Raw genomic sequence first — 22,512 nt, 5'->3', positions numbered from 1 at the left:
ATATAGAGTGTCCCTGGCATCAAGAAGCTTATCATGTAATGAGAATATAGACAAGTAAACAGGTAATTATGAAAAAGTCTCACATTAACAAAGGGAAAGTATAGGAGTCTATTAGCCCTGCTGAAAGCAGTTTAGAGTAGGTCTCATCTAAAGAAATATTTGATTACAGTTATAAATGAAGCAAGATTTATTATATCTTATGCATTTTTATTTATTATGAAAGAATATTTATATCTTATGCATTTTTATTTATTTGATTTAATCATTTTATTCCAATGACAAGATACAGATTATAAAACTTCCACTATAATTACACATAATTACCTTTTGTTGTTTTCCTACAAGAAATGCACAGGTATTTTGAGGTCTTTTGTATTGCATTATTGGCAAAGCACTGCATAGTATTAGTTTGTGGCTCTGTTACAATGGGTAATGACGGGAATATATGCAGATGTCTCTGCTATGATAAAATGTGCTCTTGTTGGGTTACATTAACATTCCTTCAAAAGGTATTTCTCGGTTGTACTTCTCACAGTCTTTAGGAATTTCATTAAATCAGTGCCTCCAGTTCCTTTGGCATCCAGTTTTGAAGGGTCTTCAGAGGTCTTGTTCTTCTGTGGCTGCTGGCTTGCAGGAATCAGGACGTACTTAGTCACAATTTGCAGATGGTAGCTCCTCAGGGAGACCAGAGCTTTCACACAGGCATCATAAGCTTCCCGCAGGCCAGCATCACCTTTTGAAAGGACAAACTCACGGACTGAGGGACTTGACTCTAAGGAGCACAGGAAGTTTCTGTGAGCCGGTGGCATATATGTTCTCATGTCCTGGAGGAACTGAGCAGCATGTCCTACAGGAACAAGAGAAAGAGGAAACATGGAGGTCACAGCATTCCCCAATCCAGAATAGAAAGGCAGAGTGAGGGCAGAGTGGGCAGGAGATCACTAATACAGCATTCAGTGAGGTCAAGGTCATTCTATTTGAAGGCTAATGTTTGGCTATTAGTCTTGCTACTAGCAATCGTAATTATTGTAAAATACTACTAATTTTGAAAACTGAATGAGCTAAACTCATTTTCTCACAATAAGTATTTTTGTTTGCACTTTTTTTTCTTTTTTTTTTTCTTTTTTGAGACAGAGTCTCGTTCTGTCGGCCAGGCTGGAGTGCAGTGGCACAATCTCAGCTCACTGCAACCTCTGCCTCCCAGGCTCAAGCAATTCTCCTGCCTCAGTCTCCTGAGTAGCTGGGATTGCAGGCACATGCCACCATGCCTGGCTAATTTTGTATTTTTAGTAGAGACAGGGTTTCTCCATGTTGGTCAGGCTGGTCTCAAATTCCCAACCTCAGATGATCCGCCTTCCTCGGCCTCCCAAAGTGCTGGGGTTACTGGCTTGAGCCACTGTGCCTGGCCTTTGTTTGCACTTTCTTTCTCTCTTTTCTACTGTAAGAAGCTGATGGTATAGACAAGGGCATATATAATCTGCAATTGACAGATTATGACTGATTCTTAAGAGAGTTTAAGAGATTGTGTTTAAATGAGTGTTCAGCAATACCAAAGACATGGAATGAACCCAGGTGCCCATCAATGATGGATGGGACAAAGAAAATGTGATACATGTACACCATGGAATACTACACAGCCACGAAAAAGAATGAAATCAAGTGCTTCACAGCAACAAGGAGGCAGCAGCTGGAGGCCATTAGCTTAAGTTAGCCTAAGTGAATTAATGCAGAAACAGAAAACCAAATACCACATGTTCTCACCGATAAGTGGGAGCTAAATATTGAGTACACATGGACACAAAGATGGGAACAATAGACAGGGAGCATTTCAAATAGGGGAGGGAGGGAGGGAGGAAAGCAAAGGTTGAAAAACTACCTATTGGGCACTATGTTCTATACTTGGGTGAAGGGATCATTAGAAGCCCAAACATCAGCATCACTCAGTATACCTGTGCAATAAGCCTGCACATGTATCCCCTGAATCTAAAATAAAAAAAATTAAATATGATTAAAAAATTAAAAAAATAAGTGCTCAAATTAAGAAAAACTCATGTTTGTACCCAGCCCGATGCTTTCCCCTTTGACTATTAAACAGAAGTTTAACAAAACAGAGAAAATTAAAAAATTCTTCTTGGAGCTTATTCCTCTCCTCCAGCTAAGCCCCTAGAAGGCATACAATGAATGTGGCTCATCTTTAAACTTTGGTGCAGGCATTGCTGTGGGTGGCTGGGGCCACGGGACAGCTGAACAAGACCAGGGCCCAGACTCTGCTTGTCACTGAGGTCTTTATCTCCCCACTAACAGCCCTGTCTCATTTGCAGGTGACTGTCTCTTTCTGAGTCTGATCATACATTTTCAGAACATGACTTCACTGGAGTCAACCACTCTTTATAGACATGTTCAGATTTCAAAATGGAACTTGGGTGTGAGGAAAGTTCTGCCACTTTTATTTTATTTATTTTATTTTATTTTTATTTATTTATTTTTTTGAGATGGAGTCTCACACTCTTCAGGCTGGAGTGCAGTGGCGCCATCTTGGTTAACTGCAAGCTCCACCTCCCGGGTTCACGCCATTCTCCTGCCTAAGCCTCCCGCTTGGCTGGGATTACAGGTACCCACCACCACACCAGGCTAATTTTTTGTATTTTTAGTGAAGACAGGGTTTCACCGTTTTAGCCAGGATGGTCTCGATTTCCTGATCTTGTGATCCGCCCGCCTCGGCCTCTCAAAGTGCTGGGATTACAGGCATGAGCCACTGCGCCTGGCCTTTTATTTTTTATTTTTATTTTGAGAGGGAGTTTCACCCTTTTGCCCAGGCTGGAGTACAGTGGCGCAATCTTGGCTCACTGTAACCTCTGCCCGCCGAGTTCAAGCAATTCTCCTGCCTGAGCCTCCTGAGTAGCTGGGATTAGAGGCACCCACCATCATGCTCGGCTAGTTTTTGTATTTTTAGTAGAGATGGGGTTTCACCATGTTGGTCAGGCTGGTCTCGAACTCCTGACCTCAGGTGATCCACCTGCCTAGGTGTCCCAAAGTGCTAGGATTACAGGCTTGAGCCACCGCACCCGGCCAGCTCTGCTACTTTCTAGCTGGTTCACAAGGAACCAGTCACTGACTCTTATTAAGTTTGTGTATCTTCATTTTTAAAGTGGGATCATGGCAACCAAATCCCTACTTGCCTGATTCTGCTAAAACCATCAGATAAGCTCAGATGAGATGCTGATGGGAAGGTGCTTTCTAGTTATCCAAATACTATTGTGTTCACATAAGAGATGATTATTTCTTGCTATTTTCCACTCACCAGCATTCTGCTGGATGCCCAGCAGGACGTCAAAGCACTGAAAGATGCTGCTTTGTGCTGCGCTGCCCCCTGCAAACTGCTTTGGGTCTTTCCAGAACCCCTCATACACCAGACCATCTGATAGCTGGGGGTTGCCTTTCCAGCTATTGGAGGAAAGAAAGAAAAAAAGAAAAGTCATTCTTTAGATTAATTGCTAATTTTCAGGTATCAAATCTTGCACTAGTAGTGAATAGAAGGTGACAAGAGATGTATTTCATGATCCTTCTTTCATGCCCCCTTGCCCCTGCTCATTTTCATGCATGAGAATGATAAATAATATAATCCTGCACAGATTTGGCATAAATATTCTAGGAATGGAATTTTAGCTTCGCACTAGCACAGACCACTCTTTTTAAAATAACTAGCTTTCCTGTCTTACCCTCCAATACCTTCCTGGCTAAGTGATAACAGAACCGTCTAGTCTTTTTCTACCATATGAATTTTTGGATATAAATTGTTAGTCAAGCCCAATGGATATTAGAGACCATCCAAGAGAATTTGGTGGTGTTCTTTGTTAAGTGAGAGAAAACAAATTCAAACATAAGACTACATACCCAGCCAAATATATGCGAAGAACACTGAAAAATGTATTTGGGTTTACGTGATCTGTAAAAAGATGGAATGTGTTTAATTAAGCAGCATCAGAGGTATACAGGGAAATCAAGGTGTTGTGTACAACTGATAACAGATTTCGGCACAGGCTGCAGGAAAAGGCATTAGGTCAGTCTGTGCTAAACAAAGCCCCTGTGGTTATAAGTGTTCACTCTCCTGCCCTCTTCCAGGAGGCCCGTTAAACTGTAAACTTAGTGCTTACTGACGTAACAGATAAAGTGTTTACATAAACAAACCAAAGACAAAAACAAAACAAACCAAAACAAAAGCCCAGAAACTAGATCTCCCTCTCTATTTTCAAAATTTTTAAAAATCGTTTGGTGACAGGGTCTCACTTCATCGCTCAGGCTGGAATGTAGTGATCATAGCTCACTGCAGCCTGCAGCCTCAACTCCTGGGTTCAAGCAATCTTCCCACCTCAGCCTCCCAAGTAGCTGGAAACTACACGTATGAGCCACCGCACTCAGCCTCCTACCCTACTTGATTTGAAAATGTAGCTTCTTGCCAAGGACTAAATAGCAATAACTCAAAACCCAGAGATAAACAATCAGGTATTTGTTGACTCTGTTCAGTAGGGCAGATTTCCTATTGCAAATTACTGCTTGTGTACCTTTTTGTGTGTTTTTTGGGGTGTAGTTTTTTAGCTGTTAATTTTGCAACAAACTTTGAGCCCAATGACTTTTCTGTGTCATTTCTTAATTTGTGAAAAAACAGAATTAGGAAAGAGTTCTTATTAAGCAGAAGTTAGTTTTTTTTTTTCCGGAACTTAAAACCACCCGCCCATGTAGAAAGTTTCTCAAAGGTTTTAGTGGGAGGCAAGGAAGTTCCTTAGCATTAAATAGAGCCAGCTTGGAACTCTGGCTTCACTATTTACTGCCTGTGGAATCTGAGGTCATTTATCCTGTCTTTCTGAATTTAGATGACCTTACTTGTAAAATGGAGATAATGAAACCTACCACATAGAAAGTGTAATGGTTTAGTAAGATAAAATACCTAAAGTGAAAACATACTAAGTGGTAGTTGCTTTTTGCTTCCCCTTTTTCAACTATTCTACATCTGGAACATTTGACTTGTCAGCCTAGACTGTTGCACTGCACACAACACTTGCCATGCATTTGGTGAAACACTTGAAGGGCTTTCTCCAGGCAAGAAGCTATTTCCAACAGTGCCTTTAGCAGAGTGTCGCGTTCTTGCATTTGCATTGCCCTGAATACAGTAGGAATTACCTAAAACAAAACAAAACAAAACAAAAAAAAAACAAACATTTAAGGTTTTCTTTCTTTCTTTTTATTTTTTTTTTGAGACGGAGTCTCGCTCTGTTGCCCAGGCTGGAGTACAGTGGCGCGATCTCGGCTCACTGCAAGCTCCACCTCAAGGGTTCACAGCATTCTCCTGCCTCAGCCTCCTAAGTAGCTGGGACTATAGGCGCCCGCCACAGTGCCCGGCTAACTCGGCTAATTTTATATTTTTAGTAGAGACGGGGTTTCGCCATGGGGGCCAGGCTGGTCCCAAACTCCTGATTTCAAGTGATCTGCCCACTTAAGCCTCCCAAAGTGCTGGGATTACAGGCGTGAGCCACTGTGCCTGGCCAAATTCCCCCGTCTTAATCCATAAATTAAATTTGGGATTTTTTTCATTTCTTTCCTGGGCTGGACAGGAAAGAAATGTATTTGACTAAATTCCTTATATTTATAGAAGCTTGGATTTGTTTTTATTCACATAGCATTTAATTTAGAGATATTTATATAGTCGTATATGTTTCATTTCTATTTTTGATAATCAAAACTATTGAATTTATGGCACTGTATCGTAGTTCCAAAGCCACATTTTATTGAAAAATTTTATTTCCTACAGAGGTTTCAAGTTGGATTTTAAGTATATGGCTCTGAGATTTTATGCTTTAGGTAAGACACATTTATAAATAATTGATCCTTTATAAGTAAATGATCCCATGTTGTATTTGTTAAGGATAAAGTTAACTCATGCTTAGTATAATTTAGGCTCCGAAATGATTGCCCTGCTTACGTAAATTGACATACAAATTTTGAAGTGAGGATAGACGTACTTTGATAGCAGAAGCAGCTGCTATTTCTACCAATAGAGAGACCAGGAAGAATCCTTTACTGCAGTCTCCATCACGAAATGAGAACAAAACATCCATGTTCCTGAGGAAATTGGATAAGGAAGGCAAGAAGTTTAGCAAAAATTATGGGATTTTTTTTGACATTTTTATTTATCCTATTTTAGTTTCAACATAATTTTATGAGAGAGGTGTGGCAGGCCTTACTGTATCCATTATGTAGTTGGGAATATTAAGACTCAGTTGTTAGGCCCATTGTCTAAGATCACATAATTAATAGTAAGTAGACTAAATTGAGACCTAAAATGTCATGTTGAAACTCAGAACTAGGGTCGGGCATGGTGGCTCACACATGTAATCCCAGCACTTTAGGAGGCCAAGGCGGGTTGGTCACCTGAGGTCAGGAGTTTGAGACCTGCCTGGCCAATGTGGTGAAACCCCGTCTCTACTAAGAATACAAAAATTGGGGGACGGGCACGGTGGCTCAAGCCTGTAATCCCAGTACTTTGGGAGGCCGAGACAGGCGGATCACGAGGTCAGGAGATCGAGACCATCCTGGCTAACACGGTGAAACCCCGTCTGTACTAAAAAATACAAAAAAAAAACTAGCCGGGCGAGGTGGCGGGCGCCTGTAGTCCCAGCTACTCGGGAGGCTGAGGCAGGAGAATGGCGTAAACCCGGGATACTTAAGATACTGCAGAGCTTGCAGTGAGCTGAGATCCGGCCACTGTACTCCAGCCTGGGCGACAGAGCGAGACTCCGTCTCAAAAACAAACAAACAAACAAAAAAAGAATACAAAAATTAGGTGGCGTGGTGGTCGGCGCCTGTAATCCCAGCTACTCAGGAGACTGAGGCAGGAGAATCACTTAAACACAGGAGGCAGAGGTTGCAGTGAGCCAAGATCGCTCCATTGCACTCGAGCCTGGGCGACAAGAGCGAGACTCGTCTCAGAAAACAAATAAACAAAACAAAACAAAACAACAACAAAAACAGAACTAGAAATTCCCAAACTAGTTCTGTTTCTATTATCCCGTTAACTTGTCACAGGCATTTATATTACCATACGTATACACTCAATGTTTACAGAGATATTTGTGAGGCAGAGTTTTAAAAGGTAATCTTTTGTTTAAATAATTATATTCCTATTCATATTTTAATTTGTGAGCCTAGTTAAATTTCTCAGTGGTTTATCTGCTTTACAAAGGAATTGACTGCGGAATTCAAATAACTGATTAGACCCTGTTTTTCTTTTTAATTGAAGTTTGGGCATTGGTGCAAACATAGTCTATCTATATATCTACGAGTTTTGTGGTGGTTAAATTCATGGTGTCTGAAGCCAGACCATCTCTGCAACTTACTTGCTGTTGTGTGACCTTGAGCAAGATATGACATCGTCTGCCTTGGTGTAAAGTGGGACTGACTGTTAATGTCATCCTCTTTTTTAAAAACCTTCCAGTTTCTCCCTTATCTTAAGATACTGTTTTAACTCCTTATCATAACTAAAAAAATCCTACATAATCTTTTATTATTATTATTATTATTTTTGAGATGTGTCGCCCAGGCTGGAGTGCAATGGCACAATCTTGTCTCACTGCCACATCTGCCTCCTGGGTTCAAGCTATTCTCCTGCTTCAGTCTCCTGAGTAGCTGAGATTACAGGCATGTGTCACCATGCCCCACTAATTTTTGTATTTTTAGAAGAGGAGGGTTTTCGCTATGTTGGCCAGGCTGGTCTCGAATGTCTGACCTCAGGTGATCCACCTGCTTTGCCCACCCATCTTTAAAAAAAAAGTAAATAATCTTTTTCTCACAGTGTTATTTTTATCATTTATTATCAGTGACATTAGCCATCCTTCAGCTTTGATAATACACCAAGATATTTATCACTTCAAGGCCTCACTTTTGCTGTTTCTTCTGCTATAAATACTCTTACCTTTTTCCTCTAGCTAATTGCTCAAATAACTTGCTTCAAGGGCTCCCGCATCACTCCTTTTATTTGGTTAGGGATCCCAATACTTTATCTTCTTAAGCCTTCTCTTAATCATATGGCAGTTTGCATAATTTTCATATACTGCCTTTCCTCTTCGTTAGTCTAGCTTCACCAAGGTGGGTTTATACTGATGATACTTACCTTAGTTTTTCCATCTCTCTTTTTTTTTTTTTTGAGATGGAGTCTTGCTCTGTCACCCAGGTTGGAATGCAGTGGCGTGATCTCCACTCACTGCAACCTCCACCTCCTGGGTTCAACTGATTCTCCTGCCTCAGCCTCCTGAGTAGCTGAGATTACAGGCACCTGCCACCATGGCCGGCTAATTTTTTTGTATATTTAGTAGAGATGAGGTTTCACCATGTTGGCCAGGCTGGTCTTGAACTTCTGACCTCAGGTGACCCGCCTGCCTTGACCTCCCAAAGTACAGGGATTACAGGTGTGAGCCACACACCCAGCCCAGTTTTTCCACCTCTTAGCCTATGTTTGGTATATATTATAGGTCAAAAGTAGTAAGGATTGGGTCAAAAAGAACAAGTTGGTATAAGATTACTTATTGACAATGGTAACTAGTTATGGACATAGGAGTTATTAAGTCATAGATACACAGTTGTATGTGCATTTTGTATGTTTGCATATTAATTTCCTATAGATGTATTTGAGTAGTATTCTTGTGTATATCTATAGCTATAATATCAAATAGACATAGTTGTAACACAATCATAGATACAATTAAAGACTGAGATTATTTGTTCTCTAAATAATCACTGAAATTATTTTTTTGGCTGAATTTAATTAATCATTTAAAAATGCATTTGGAGTCTATCGATAAACCTACATTCAACTATAAATAGCAAATTCTTAGACTAAAACAAGAATCAGATACTTACTCATAAGTCAGGGGCCTTATGAAAGCAGCCATGAAGCAATGGGCCAATTGGAAGAGAGAAAAAAAATCAATTTAACAGCAAATAATGATGAGTTGTTGCTATTTGATTGAATACTACTATCAGAGGTAAGACATAGTCAGGTAAAAGAAAAAGTTTTAAAATATTTCTTCAGTAGGCATTACAAACATTTTAACTTAATAACTTACAAATGAATTAAATAATCAAATATGCAAGGAACACACAGGGACAGTCAAAATTAATTGTTTTATTTTTAGTTTTTTGAGACAGAGTCTTACTCTGTCACCCAGGCTGGTGTGCAGTGGCACGAACATAGCTCACTGCAGCCTCAACTTCTAGGGCTCAAGCGATCCTCCTGCCTTAACCCCCTGTGTAGCTGAGACCACAGACATATGCCACCATTCCCGGTTAATATTTTTTTAAAAAACTAATTTTTAATAAGAAGAAACTTTCTAGATCGAATCCTTTTATTTTGTGGTATTCCCATTTGCAGAGTATTCTTCTACAGACACATACCCAGAGACGTGTGCTTTGGTTCTCCCTTTCCTTTATTGTAGCAGATCTCATGCCTGAAGGGTAAAAATCACCTACATCCTGAGCAGACTGTTCTGAAAAACCAGTCATTGCTGCCTGTAATTAAAGATGTGTTGACTCTTAACCACAATTGGCTGCTAAAAAATTAAATTAATCGTATCTCAAAAACATGCTAATCAAAAGAAGCCAGACACAAGAGTCTATACTTTATGGTTTCGTTGATATGAAACCCAATAACAAAAATCATCTACTTTTTGATAAGGCAAATAAGAATATATTTGTCTGTGGCAGGAAAGGGAATTGAAAGAAGTACAAAGAAATTTTCTGAGGTGATAAAAATATTGTGTATCTTACTGAGAATGGTGGGTGTATGTAATTACGTAACAGTTAAATTCAAGCTGAACACTTAAGATCTGTGCATTTTACTGTGTTAACTATACACCTGTCACATATGTGTACATTTGTAGTGGTAGACACAGCAGTCCAAGAAACCGTACCCAACTGCGGAACTGAGAGGGACCATATCCAACTGAGAGGAAAACTGTGCTGCCCAAAATTAAGCCAATGAACAACTCCTGTTTTATTTAATTGGCACACACTCCAAAAATTCCTGTTGTTCTCACTCTTTACATACTTATTAGGATCCTTTTTCTTCCAGTTTGCCAAGACACAGTCTGCATAAACCAGAATAGGAGGCAGTTCCAGTTTCTCGGAGAGTTGGCAGTAAGGAACAGCAATATTTCTTGGCAAGACCTGATTAAAATACAGTGGTTAGGTTTGTTTTTTGTTTTGTTTTGTTTTGTTTTTTTGAGATAGAGTCTCGCTCCTGTCGCCCAGGCTGGAGTGCAGTGGCAGGATCTTGGCTCACTGCAACCTCCGCCTCGTAGATTCAAGTGATTCTCCCACCTCAGCCTCCCGAGTAGCTGGGATTACAGGCACCTGCCACCATGCCTGGCTATTTTTGTATTTTTCATAGAGATGGGGTTTTGTCATGTTAGCCAGATTGGTCTTGAACTCTTGAACTCAGGTGATCCTCCCGTCTTGGCCTCCCAAAGTGCTGGGAGGCCCATATGTGTTTTAAAGGTTAGATATTGCAGTACGTATTAGTTTTATGTAATTAAGGTTGCCAGATAAAATACAGGATGAAAATAAAGTAAAAGACTTAAAATATAATAATGATAACAGTTGACATGTCAAGCCAGGGCATATTTTCTTTTCATTTTGTCCTGTTATCGAAACTTTGACCAATGCAGTTATAATACTTTTAGAAAATTTTTGGAAAGTTAAATGTAAATTAGATGAAAATCTGTCACATAGCATAAGAAATCTGAGAAAATCTCCAAACCTTACGGACGTCTCCATGACCTTTATCCCACACATACGCCATGGTGATGAATCCCAGAACTAGATGTGCAAGGCGCTGTGACTTGTGGTCTGTGAGATGATCAATGCTGAGCATGTCTAACTGAAAACAAATGGAGCAATTGACTCAAATCAATCTCGGTGATGTTTTATGCTTCAAAACCAAGTTAACAATATTAAGAAGTTATACAAGAAGAAAAATGTAATACATATGTCAAACCTTCTCAACTCTTTCTCGAAGTTGGCCAGACTCTATGAGATCAGGCAGATGTTTAGCAATGAACATCCAGTCATTATAAAAATCAGGTAGATTTTCCTTGAAAACACAAACAAAAAAAGATTTTTATTTACTAGTAGCAGTTACTGTAGCTTTGGCTTCCAACTGATAGTATGCCTTGCCCCCACATCCATTTTGTGCAGTGTTGCCCTGGCACATGGCTTACCTGTCTGGAAACACCAGCCTCTGTCTTGTCTTCTGCACACATGGGCCTGAAGACCCTTTCTGTGTTCCACCTCTTCCTCTCTCTTCAAACACTGCCATTTGCAGCTTTTCGAAGTTCACCTCAAAGATTTCACTAAAATCCTCCTGACTACTCTATTTGAAACTAATCTCCATTGTAAACTCTACGGATTACGCCTTTTCATATTGTTAAACAATTATTATCTGCTACTTTCGTTTTTTTTTTTTTCTTTTCTTTTCTTTTTTGAATTGGAGTCTCGTTCTGTTGCTCAGGTTGGAGCGCAGTGGCGCAATCTTGGCTCACTACAATCTCCGCCTCCTGGGTTCAAGCAATTCTCCTGCTTCAGCCTCCCAAGTAGCTGGGATTATAAGCATGAGCCACCGTGCCCGGTTAATTTTTGTATTTTTAGTAGAGATTGGGTTTTGCCATGTTGGCCAAGTTGGTCTCGACCTCCTGACCTCAGGTAATCTGCCTGCATCGGCCTCCCAAAATGCTGGGATTATAGGCATGAGCCACTGTGCCTGGCCTACTTTGGCTTATCTTGGCTAGATTTTAAGTTCTTTGAATGGAAGAAGAATGAGATGTGTTAAATGTCAGTAGTGGACTAGGCACTCTGCTCAATAATTTCATATATATATAGTATACGTATTTAATTATTGTAATGGCCCAAGAAGTTATCTCTGTATCATAAATAAGGAAACCCAGGCTTATACAGTTTACATACATTTTCTTTTTATACCTTGCTACATGATGGCAAGGTTTGTATTGTGCATTTAATTTATATCTCTTACAAGCCCTCGCATAGTGCTGGGCATGTAGCGGGTGCTGTATGTATTCATGTTGATTACCTACTTTGGTTCCACTATAGGCTTGTTTTTGCCCATTAAGTAAAAATGAAACTCAAATAAAAGTTTCTCTTTGGAGCTTATCATATTTATAATCTCATCTCAAGGGGAAATACACAAATAAAAAGACATAGGAACCTTCCTAAAATGAGATATAGATCCCTGAGCAACTCCCCCTATACCCTGTTTCTATGCCTACTCCACCAGGTAGTTTCAAGGTACACCCTTAAGGTAATCAATGTTGAACCATGGGGATTAAGTGCAAATGGAAAGATTAACTTAAATCAACATGGGTGAAGTTTTGAGCTTCAAAATAAAGTTAATATTGTAAGTAAGCTATGAAACAAAAAGATAAATACAATATAAAATCCTAACATTTTCAACATCTGCATGTAATTGTCCAGCCTTAATCAGTTGGGGCAGATTTTTAGCAATGAAAATCTAGGCAGTGTACTTCACTACTTAGCCACCTTTCTTGTTCTGAACTTTTCGCCCCAACTGTGCTGTAGTACTTTTAGAAGTAAATGTAGGCCAGGCGGGGTGGCTCATGCCTATAATCCCAGCACTTTGGGAGGCCGAGGCAGGTGGATCACCTGAGGTCAGAGGTTCAAGACCAGCCTGACCAACATGGAGAAACCCTGTCTCTACTAAAAAAGCAAAATTAGCTGGGTGTGGTGGCACACAGCTGGAATCCCAGCTACTGACGCTGAGACAGGAGAATCACTTGAACTCGGGAGGCGGAGATTGCGGTGAGCGGAGATCACGCCATTGCACTCCATCCTGGGCAACAAGATTGAAACTCCGTCTCAAAACAAAACAAAACAAAACAAAACAAAAAAAAAAAGAAAGAAAGAAATGTAATAAATGTATTTTGTTTTTATTCTGTATTTCACAGTCTAGCACATCTTACTTTTTTGATTGTTCTGGTTTTTCCCCAAATAACAGACATACTTTTTTGTTCTGTACCGTGATTAGCATTTTATTTGACAGCATTTTCAGCAAGCATAAAATTTAATAAGTAATATGCTCTGGTTCAGAGGATCCCTATATGGTATAATATAAATTAATAATGAATCATACTGAGGATCATTCAAATTCTGCTAGATTAGAGATTGTGCCTTGTGTCTATATGGAATCAGAAAACATATTATTTTCCTTTGGACTAAGAAGCAGATAGATTATGAGAGATAAAATAAGAATATTTTTTGGTTCATAATTTCTAGGAAAGATCTTCAGTGAAGAAATAAAAGTAATCAATAGTTTTTTTTCATGTTTCCGGTACAGTAAATCTAGCTTCTTCAGCATCTCAGCTAGCAGAATTACTATCATTATTATTGTTCTCAGGCAGGGCCTCACTCTGTCACCCAGGCTGGAGTGCATTGGAGTGATCTCAGTTCACTGTAACCTTCGCCTCCCAGGTTCAAACAATTCTCCTGCCTCAGCCTCTCAAGTAGCTGGGACTACAGGCACACCAACATGCTGGGTAATTTTTTTTTTTTTTTTTTTTTTTTTGCATTTTTAGGAGAGATGGGGTTTCATCATTTTGTCCACGCTGGTCTCAAACTCCTGACCTCAAGTGATCCACCCACCTTAGCCTCCCAAAGTGCTGGGATTACAGGTGTAAACCACCACACCTTGTCAGAATTATTATTATTATTATTATTATTTTTGGAGACAGTCTCTCTCTGTTGCCCAGGCTAGAGTGCAGTGGCACGATCTCAGCTCATTGCAGCCTCCGACTCCCAGGTTCAAGCAATTCTCCTGCCTCAGACTCCTGAGTAGTGAGGATTGCATGTGTATGCCATCATGCCCAGCGAATTTTTGTATTTTTTTAGTAGAGACGGGGTTTCACCATGTTGGCCAGGCTGGTCTTGAACTCCTGACCTCATGATCCGCCCGCCTAGGTCTCCCAAAGTGCTGGGATTACAGGCATGAGTCACCCGCCCCCGGCCGAAAATCTTTTTTTTAAGTAGCCAAGGAAGAGTTTTGTTTGCTTTCTCTTGTGGTTTTGCTTTTCTTTTGTGGTAACCCTTGGAATCTGTTCTACAGGTATTCATAATTATCAAAATTGTTGCATTTTTAAGTAGAACCAAATCTCTGAGAAAAAAGAACCCATGATATATAGTTTAGTAGTTTCTGAAGAAGATGGTTTTATTGTACCATTGATAAGTACATCTTTGAAACCATCCGGTCCTGGCATTTTTGTGGGTATGCGGGCAAATAGCAAGTTTGAGTATTACTGATTTGCATGAATAAAGCAAACTAGTGCTTTTGGCAATAAAATTAAAGCACACTCTTCATTTTCTTTAATTAACAATCCAAAGAGGAAAATTAGATTGGAAGGAGGTAGGTGCTTTAAATTTCCCGGTATCACCAAAGTGTTTGCAGGATTTCATTTCTAAGCACAGTTAGGTTGGAATCTCTGACTAAACATTTGCTGTGTTTAAAGGTGCTCTCCAGTGTGTGGACTGTAACTGTTTGAGCTACAAACAAAAATATACTTGTCTACAGAATTATCATAACGTGTCCATAGAAATCTTCTCCTGGAATCCCATGTACCTTGTTAAACCGAAGATTGAAAGAAAGAAGAAAAGTAATGTCTTATTGTTCCTTCTTAAGAGAGGCAGTGTGGAATAATGGTTTTAAGATCATAGACTCTGAAGACAGGCTGCTTAGGCTCAAACTGACCTCTGGCACTTGCTAGCTACATAGTTTGATAATTACATTCTTCATGTCTTATACTTCTCATTAGGAACATGAGGATAATGACATACATACCTAGCCGGGTGCAGTGGCTCATGCCTGTAATCCCAGCACTTTGGGAGGCCAAGGCTGGTGGATCACCTGAGGTCAGGAGTTCGAGACCAGCCTGGCCAACATGGTGAAACCCCGTCTCTACTAAAAATACAAAAATTAGCCGGGCGTGGTGGCAGGTACCTATAATTCTAGCTACTTGGGAGGCTGAGGCAGGAGAATTGTTTGAACCTGGGAGGCAGAGGTTACAGTGAGCCAAGATTATGCTACTGCACTCCGGCCCAGGTGATAGAGCAAGACTCCATCTAAAATAATAATAATAATAAATAATAAAAATAAATAAATAACATACATACCTTTTGGGATGGCTATGAGAATGGAAAGGGTTAATTTGTAAATTGCTTAGAAAATGCTGTATTTGATAATGAAAATATTGATGATAAATTGGTTTACACAGCATTCATTAGAAGACACATTAGCAAATATAGTTTTAAGGCAAACGCTTTTCCACATAGCTTGCACTTTATAGGTAAAACTTGCAAACAAGAAAAAGGTAGTTCAGACTCTCGCTTGAATCTTATGCTCAGTAAATAGCAAGCAATGATCATATAACATGGAAGGTGCTTGATGCGCAATCTCATAAACCCCATCAAATTAGAAACACATGTTTTTTATAATTTAAGGTATGTCCCTAAGAGAAAGGGATTTCTCTTTGACTCATGGCTCATTTAAAACTCTGGCTTTTTCAAAACACCTTCTCAAAATACAACTGTAATAACCTCTTTGTTTGTATTTTACTGTATAATTCTTATGTAAAGGTGATACACTTTCTATAGTTTCCTTTCCCACCATTCTCCATATCCATGTTAGGTAAGTAAGAAATACATAGATGACTCCATTTCTAGGGAGAAAATTTAAGACAAATTAAGTGAGATGCAGTTATCACAGGTCTCTCTCTAATTTTTACACTGCTTTATATGTTTGTTTACTAGAAGTTACTGAACCACAGTTGTTTAGTATAAGTTAACTTGGCCAGGTCAGAAATGAGAAGAATATGCATTTTCCCACATTTTAGTGCCTTCTCTTACCTGTGGATTTGGCAGAGCGAAGCCCACTTCTTTATCAATATGGTACTCTTCACTGATTGTCCAGGAGTTTTCCATAGCATGTGCCATTCTTGTAGTCTGCTCCTCTGGTGCCCCTCAGTGTTTGAAGAGTTTTCAGAGCATCTTATACTAGTTGCTGCCACAGCCAATGACCAGAGTTTATCACAGGGGCAGTGAGAAATTACTTCCACTTTTGGAATGGTTTCATTTTCTAGTTTCTTTATTTGTAATATGAAAAACAGTAAAACCACAAAAGCATCTCTGTGCATCATATGCAGAAACTGAAAGTTTGTATTCCATATCAGATTTGTAATCATTAAGCACATCATTTTCTATCTGCCGTATGGGAAGCCGGAAAGGCCTGAAGGAAAACACAGCACTATGAAAACAGTGGCCGGAGAAGAACATTTTACTTTATGGAGACTTTTAAATCTTTGAATGAAAATGAAAGCTACAGTCCTAAACTCTCATTTAGTTATTTCTCACTGGCTTTCTTTTAGGCTTCCATGGTTCTTTGAAAATATGTGTCATGTTTCAGCAGACCAAAACACATCCTGTGATACACTGAACTATTAGTCAATGGCTCTGAAGTAGGAAAAAAACAGAAGCCCATGAAAAATTAGAAACATAGTAACTCTCCACTTCCTTATTTTTCCTATTGAGACTTTTGTCAGTTTTCCAGTGATAGCATTTTCCTTCTCACATTTCTAATAAGTAACTTTTAGGAAGATTGCCTTGCATCTAACTGTACCTGACTGACAGGGGCTGAGGAGGCAACAGTCTGGCATATTTGGGTACTTTGTAATATGTCAAAAGTTGGAGAAAAGGATAAAATACCTTGCAAATTTTTTTTCAAAGTACAAATCAAGACTGCATTTGGTAAAGGTTTTCAGCTTGAATGCAAATCTGTGGTCACTTTAGAGGCATTGTTCGCTCTAATGAGAACAAGGAAGCTAAAGCAGAAACCAAGGTCGCCTGTTCCTCTAGATGATCAAAAGGAGAAAAGAGAAATAGTTCGTGTGAGTAAACTAAAAGACAATGCTGTTTTGTCATCAGCTTATTAGTACTTGAAATAAATTAAATTGTGATAGCAGATGACTTTCGTTACAGTCTAGAATAGCTCTCGCGCTATTCCCTACTACATTTTGGCTGTTTTTTTCAATGTCGTTTTGGAGGAAAATGTTCCTTGAATAGGAAATGTAAGCAAAACTGAAACCAAAATTATACAGCAAAGAGAATGCAATGATTGTGTTTCTTTTGAATGCATGATTCATGAGACTAATACTTTGGGAATCAGTTCACGGAAAACAAAAAATCATGAAGACCTATCATATCTGTTTAGAAGACAACAATACAAACAAAATATTGAGCATTAGAAAATATGTGGTTATTCCTAAGATTTTTCATTCTTTGTATTTGAAGTTTTATGGGTGAGTCAAAGTGAAGACGTGGAACAAAGTTTTAGATGATTCTGTCCCGGGATTAAGTTTTAAGAAGCGTAAGTTTTGACGAAGCTTTTCTTGATTCTGTTTATCCAGTCATCCCACTAAATCTATCCCACCCTTGGGCCAGGAGCAGTGGCTAACGCCTGTAATCCCAGCACTTTGGAAAGCTGAGGAGGGCAGATCGCTTGAGGTCAGGAGTTGAAGACCAGCCTGGACAACATGGTGAAACCCAGTCTCTACTGAAAATACAAAAATTAGCTGGGCATGGTGGCATGTGCCTGTAATCACAGCTACCCGGGAGGCTGAGGCAGGAGAATCACTTGAACCAGGGAGGTGGAGGTTGCAGTGAGCCGAGATTGTGCCACTGCACTTCAGCCTGGGCGACAGAGCGCAATTCCGTCTCAAAAATAAAATAATAAAATAAAATAAAACTGAATTGGACTGAAATAGAAGACAATGATTTGTGACAAAAGTCTGTCCAGGTGTGTTGACAGACTTTAGTCATTCTTTCCATAACATGAGTTAAGTTAATGAAAACACAGAAAAGGGAACCGAGGTAATTGTTTTCTTCTTTGGCAGATCTGGACTTAAGGCAGGTAAGAGAACTTAAGGGAACGACTTCTTTCAGTGTCTACTGGCCTCCAGGAGCCTTTAATTTGAAGTAACCAGCATATCCAATTGCCATATTTTTGGGTGTCTATTTCTGAGCCCCAGTATCCCTGTTTGAAACTTTCCTAATGTTTCATACACAAAAAGTTGAGTTGGTAGTTGTGGAGAGATAAACTGAGTTAGTAGCTGAATGGCAAAGGATCTCATTAAACCAGTCTTCTCACTTCTGGGAAAAGGCCAGTCTAATTAGTCTCTCACTTCTGGGAAAAGGCCAGTTTTGTTTTATTTCAGGAGATGGCTTTGTAGATGGGATCTTAAAGCTAAGACTCTCTATATAATGCAGACAAAAAGATCTATAGTAAGAGCCAGGCTGGAGTGCAATGGCATGATCTTGGCTCACTGCAACCTCCACCTCCTGGGTTCAAACGATTCTCCTGCCTCAGCCTCCTGAGTAGCTGAGATTACATGTGCACGCCACCGTGCTCAGTTAATTTTTTTTTATTTTAGCAGAGACAGGGTTTCACCATATTGGTCAGGCTGGTCTCGAACACCTGACCTCAGGTGATCCATCCACCTCTGCCTCCCAAAGTGCTGGGATTACAGACATGAGCCCGGAGTCCAGCCAAGAGTACTTGTTACAATCCTTTCCATGAACTTTCTTGAAGACACAACACTTTAGGATTTGCAAAGAGCTTTCAGAATAAAAGGATCAGCATAAAAAAATTAATTGTGAGCAAGACTAAAAATGGCCATGGTTAAAGATGGAATTAACAAGAAAACTACGTCATTTTTTATGTCCTACAACACTTTAACATAATATTCATAATTATGACTAATAACGTATAACAAGACAAATACAATTTTAGGAATCTCATATAATTTTGGAGTAAATACTAATAACATGACAATACGAATATAATTTAAAAACGGTAAAATGTTATTTCTTATTTGAAAATCTTTATACATAATTGAACATATCAAATAAGCTGGTTTATTATTTCTTTTGGAAGCTTCAGCAGATTTTGGAATATCTCAAAGTTAGTTTGAGGTCAAAATACTTAATTTTAGATTTTGAAATATAATTGTGAGAAGCCTCTCAAATATGCTAAAGGTTTCAAACACTCGATCAAAATAGGATCATAGGTCCGATGAAAAAATAATAGTCATTCATTTAGCCAAAGTGATAATTAGAAGATCTCAACAAGCAAAAACCTTTGCTGTTTGATTGACAGGAGACTCAGTTTTCCAAATAATCAAAACACCTTCTGAAGAAGCATGACAAGACATGAGGCCCACAAAATCTGTTTCTCTTCCTTGCTTCTTTTTTTTTTTTTTTTTTTTTTTTGGCATTTTCTCGGAACATGTTACAAAAATCTTCTTCTTTTTCATATTAACCCTGTGCAAAATATTGTTTAAAGGGGAAATCAACCACCTAGCTTTGTCTTTTGTACTTTAAATTACTAAAGCTAATTTTAATGAAAAGTATAAACCAAATTTCTCTGCTATCAGTCACGCTTTGCACCACAATGATAAAATTTTCATAAACTTTCTATAACCTATTATAATTTTCTTTCCTATCTTCACTTCTTAAAATCTTTACTATCCATTTAGTTTACCTATATCATTTTTTTCTCCACCGTCTCACTTTAGTCTGACAACAACTTTTTTTATTTATTACTTTTTGCGAGACAGGGTCCTTGTCACTCAGGCTGGAGTGCAGGATGGCCTGATCGTGGTCACAGCAGCCTTGCCACTTCCCAGGCTCAAGTGATCCTCCGACTCTCAGCGCCTCAGCCTCCACCAGCTAGCTGAGGACCACAGAGTGTGATACACCACACCCTAGCTAATTTAAAAAAAAATCTGATTTTCTCTGTACGAGACAGGGTCTCCCGGTCTGTTGGCCCAGGGCTGGCCTCACAAGAAATCCTCCATCAGCCTCTCGAAGTTTTCCGATATAGATTACGAGCCACTGAGCTGGTCATGAAACAACCTTTAAGCTCACCTCTCAAACTATGACCAAAATTACTTCTTCTTTGACAAACCACCAATTGCTGCATGCCTTCCTTGTAAATGTTCTCACCGAAAACATATGTTCTTTTCGTATACACTTTTCATACAAACATTGTTTACCCTTATTTTTAGTGAGTTTTAATTACATATAGTAATTATAATTTAACTCTTCAGTCTATCTTAATTCTCTTACGTGAAAAACTCTAGGAAGGAACTCTCTTCATATCAGTATTTGTAAATGAAAACCATCTTTATAATTTCTTAAAAATCATTTCCTCAATTTTTTCACGTCTTATCCAAGGGATCAAATATATTTATCTTTTCCTATATTCACATCAAAATAACGTATCAGGTATTCAGACTTAACACTTATGGCTTAACTAATTGATGTCTCAGTACTTCATTAACTTAGAATAACTCAGATATTTCATGATTTACTATTTACTTAATATATAACATAATATGACTTCTAAGACCTTTAAGCAGTGATCCAATTACTCAACCAAGAAATTTTCTTGGAAACTTAATAAATTTTTAAATAAACTTTACTCTCATTCGTATTTACCTAATTTACTCATTCTTTAACAATTATGTCCTGAATTGCTTCATTGAAAAACAATCAGTCTCATTTAAGCTGCAGCTTTTGGTTTGTTTGGGTTTTTCTTTTTTTTTTTTTTTTTTTTTTTTTTTTTTTTTTTTTTTTTTTAAATGATGGGAGTCTTGCCTCTGTCGCCCAGCTGGAGTTGCAAGTGGGCTGTCTTGGGCTCACTGCAAGCTCGCCTCCTGGGTTCATGCCATTTCTCCTGCCTCATTCCTCCCGACGTAGCTCGGGACTCACGGTACCCGCCCACCTGTGCCCAGCTAGATTTTTGTATTTTTAGTTACGAGAAGCGGCTTTCACCATGATTGGCCAGGCTGGGGTCTTCGAACTCTGACCACCCATTGTGATCCACCCACCTTGGCCTCCCAAAGTGCTGGGATTATAAGCGTGAGCCACCGCGCCTGGCCTGTTTTTTTGTTTTTGTTTTTTCAGCAAAACCAGGTCAACCCTAAATCAGCCAATTTCATCTTCAGCAAGGCCTTTAAGATATTGGGCACAGGTATCCTCCCCAATACTCTATCCCCCAGGTTGTCCTGGATCCAAATGCCCGTGGGCACCCAGAATGGTTACGAAAAGGAGGGTCCATCTGGGTCCTGGATTTACACACCAAGTGTAAAGTAAGGGACAGGATAGAACTACGAAGATGATGTCTGGAGGATCTGACCCCTCCCAGCATGACCAAGAGGAAGAGCTGGATCTGGGAGGATAGGGCCCTACTGAGCTTGACTCTGCCCTGCAGCTGGTAGCCCAGGGGCTGTGGACACACGTATACCTCAGGTTTCATCATGGCAATCTTTCTAGGCCCCAAGACCTAGAAACTCAAAACCAAAAACATAGGCTCACAGTAAGATGTGTGCAAGGCTTTGCGGGAGCCCAGCCACCCGCTGTAGTAGCTTTAGCTCACAGACAAATCAAAGAAGTACCAAAAATATCATAGAAGAGATTGTTTTATGAACTTACTACATTTAGCAGAGACAGCCCAAACCTGCCTGACCTGTAGCCCCAGGCAAAAATGTATAAATTAAATTCTGAAGACATTTTATTTTATTTTACCAACAATTTTTAAACAGTTTTATTTGGCAAAGATTCTTAAGGTCATATGAATTTGAAAAGCACTGAACCTATTTACTTAATTTATATGTGTTTTTATTTTCAAGTCAATTTGTTACCATTAGACAATATACAAGCATATGTATATAAATATAAATGTATGTAGACATAAAATACAGAACGCATGGGTATGCATCCAAAAGCCAGACATCGGGGGCTTCACACAGCAGAGAGCAAAGCTTTAGACCTGAGAGGAACCTGCCCATACCTCTTGGGGCTCTGTAATGGAGATAGGGAACACCCTGCCCGCCCCCCACAAGAGGCCAGTGGCACCTTTTTTTGTGTTCTTCAAAGAGTCACAGGGTCCCCTTGTGAGAGTCAAAGTCCTGGTTAGATCCCTTAATGTAATACTAAAGGTGGCAAAAGAAAGGTGAAGTAGAAGTAAATGGAAAAACAACTCTTAGAGAAGCCCATTGGGAATATTTTAAGCTTTCCCAAAAAGACCAATGAAATTTTACTTTTTTCTCTCAGTAAAATAATTAAGAAACGAAGCAAAAGAAGGACTAAATGTATAATTTTAAAAAAGAGCTTCAGTTGACTGGAAAAACAAACAAACAAACCAAAAAACCAAACCAAACCAAACCAAACCAAAACAAAAACCAACACAGGGTAGAAAGAAGAGCCAAAAGGGAAAGTCTTTGTAAAAAATAAAGTACGGCCGGGCGCGGTGGCTCACGCCTGTAATCCCAGCACTTTGGAAGGCTGAGGCGGGTGGATCACCTGGGTCAGGAGTTTGAGACCGGCCTG

At 39.3% G+C, this 22,512-nt stretch overlaps 1 protein-coding gene across 1 annotated transcript; it reads right to left on the bottom strand.

Annotated features, from left to right (window-relative positions):
* Positions 1–242: 242 nt before the first annotated feature.
* IDO1 (indoleamine 2,3-dioxygenase 1) lies at positions 243–16,168 on the bottom strand. Its single transcript, XM_017885336.1, has 10 exons — positions 15,973–16,168; positions 11,045–11,140; positions 10,808–10,927; positions 10,097–10,215; positions 8,911–8,925; positions 6,018–6,117; positions 5,061–5,178; positions 3,895–3,946; positions 3,302–3,444; positions 243–847 (listed from the first exon to the last, which is right to left on the bottom strand). Exons 1-10 carry the CDS (start codon positions 16,057–16,059, stop codon positions 492–494), a joined length of 1,206 nt encoding a protein of 401 aa, XP_017740825.1. The 5' UTR covers positions 16,060–16,168; the 3' UTR covers positions 243–491.
* Between the last annotated feature and the right edge of the window lie 6,344 nt (positions 16,169–22,512).

Source organism: Rhinopithecus bieti, unplaced genomic scaffold (genome assembly GCF_001698545.2).
Source record: "Rhinopithecus bieti isolate Rb0 unplaced genomic scaffold, ASM169854v2 scaffold_13689, whole genome shotgun sequence".
NCBI classification, from domain to species: Eukaryota; Metazoa; Chordata; class Mammalia; order Primates; family Cercopithecidae; genus Rhinopithecus; species Rhinopithecus bieti.
This window is presented reverse-complemented; position numbering and strand designations above follow the sequence as displayed.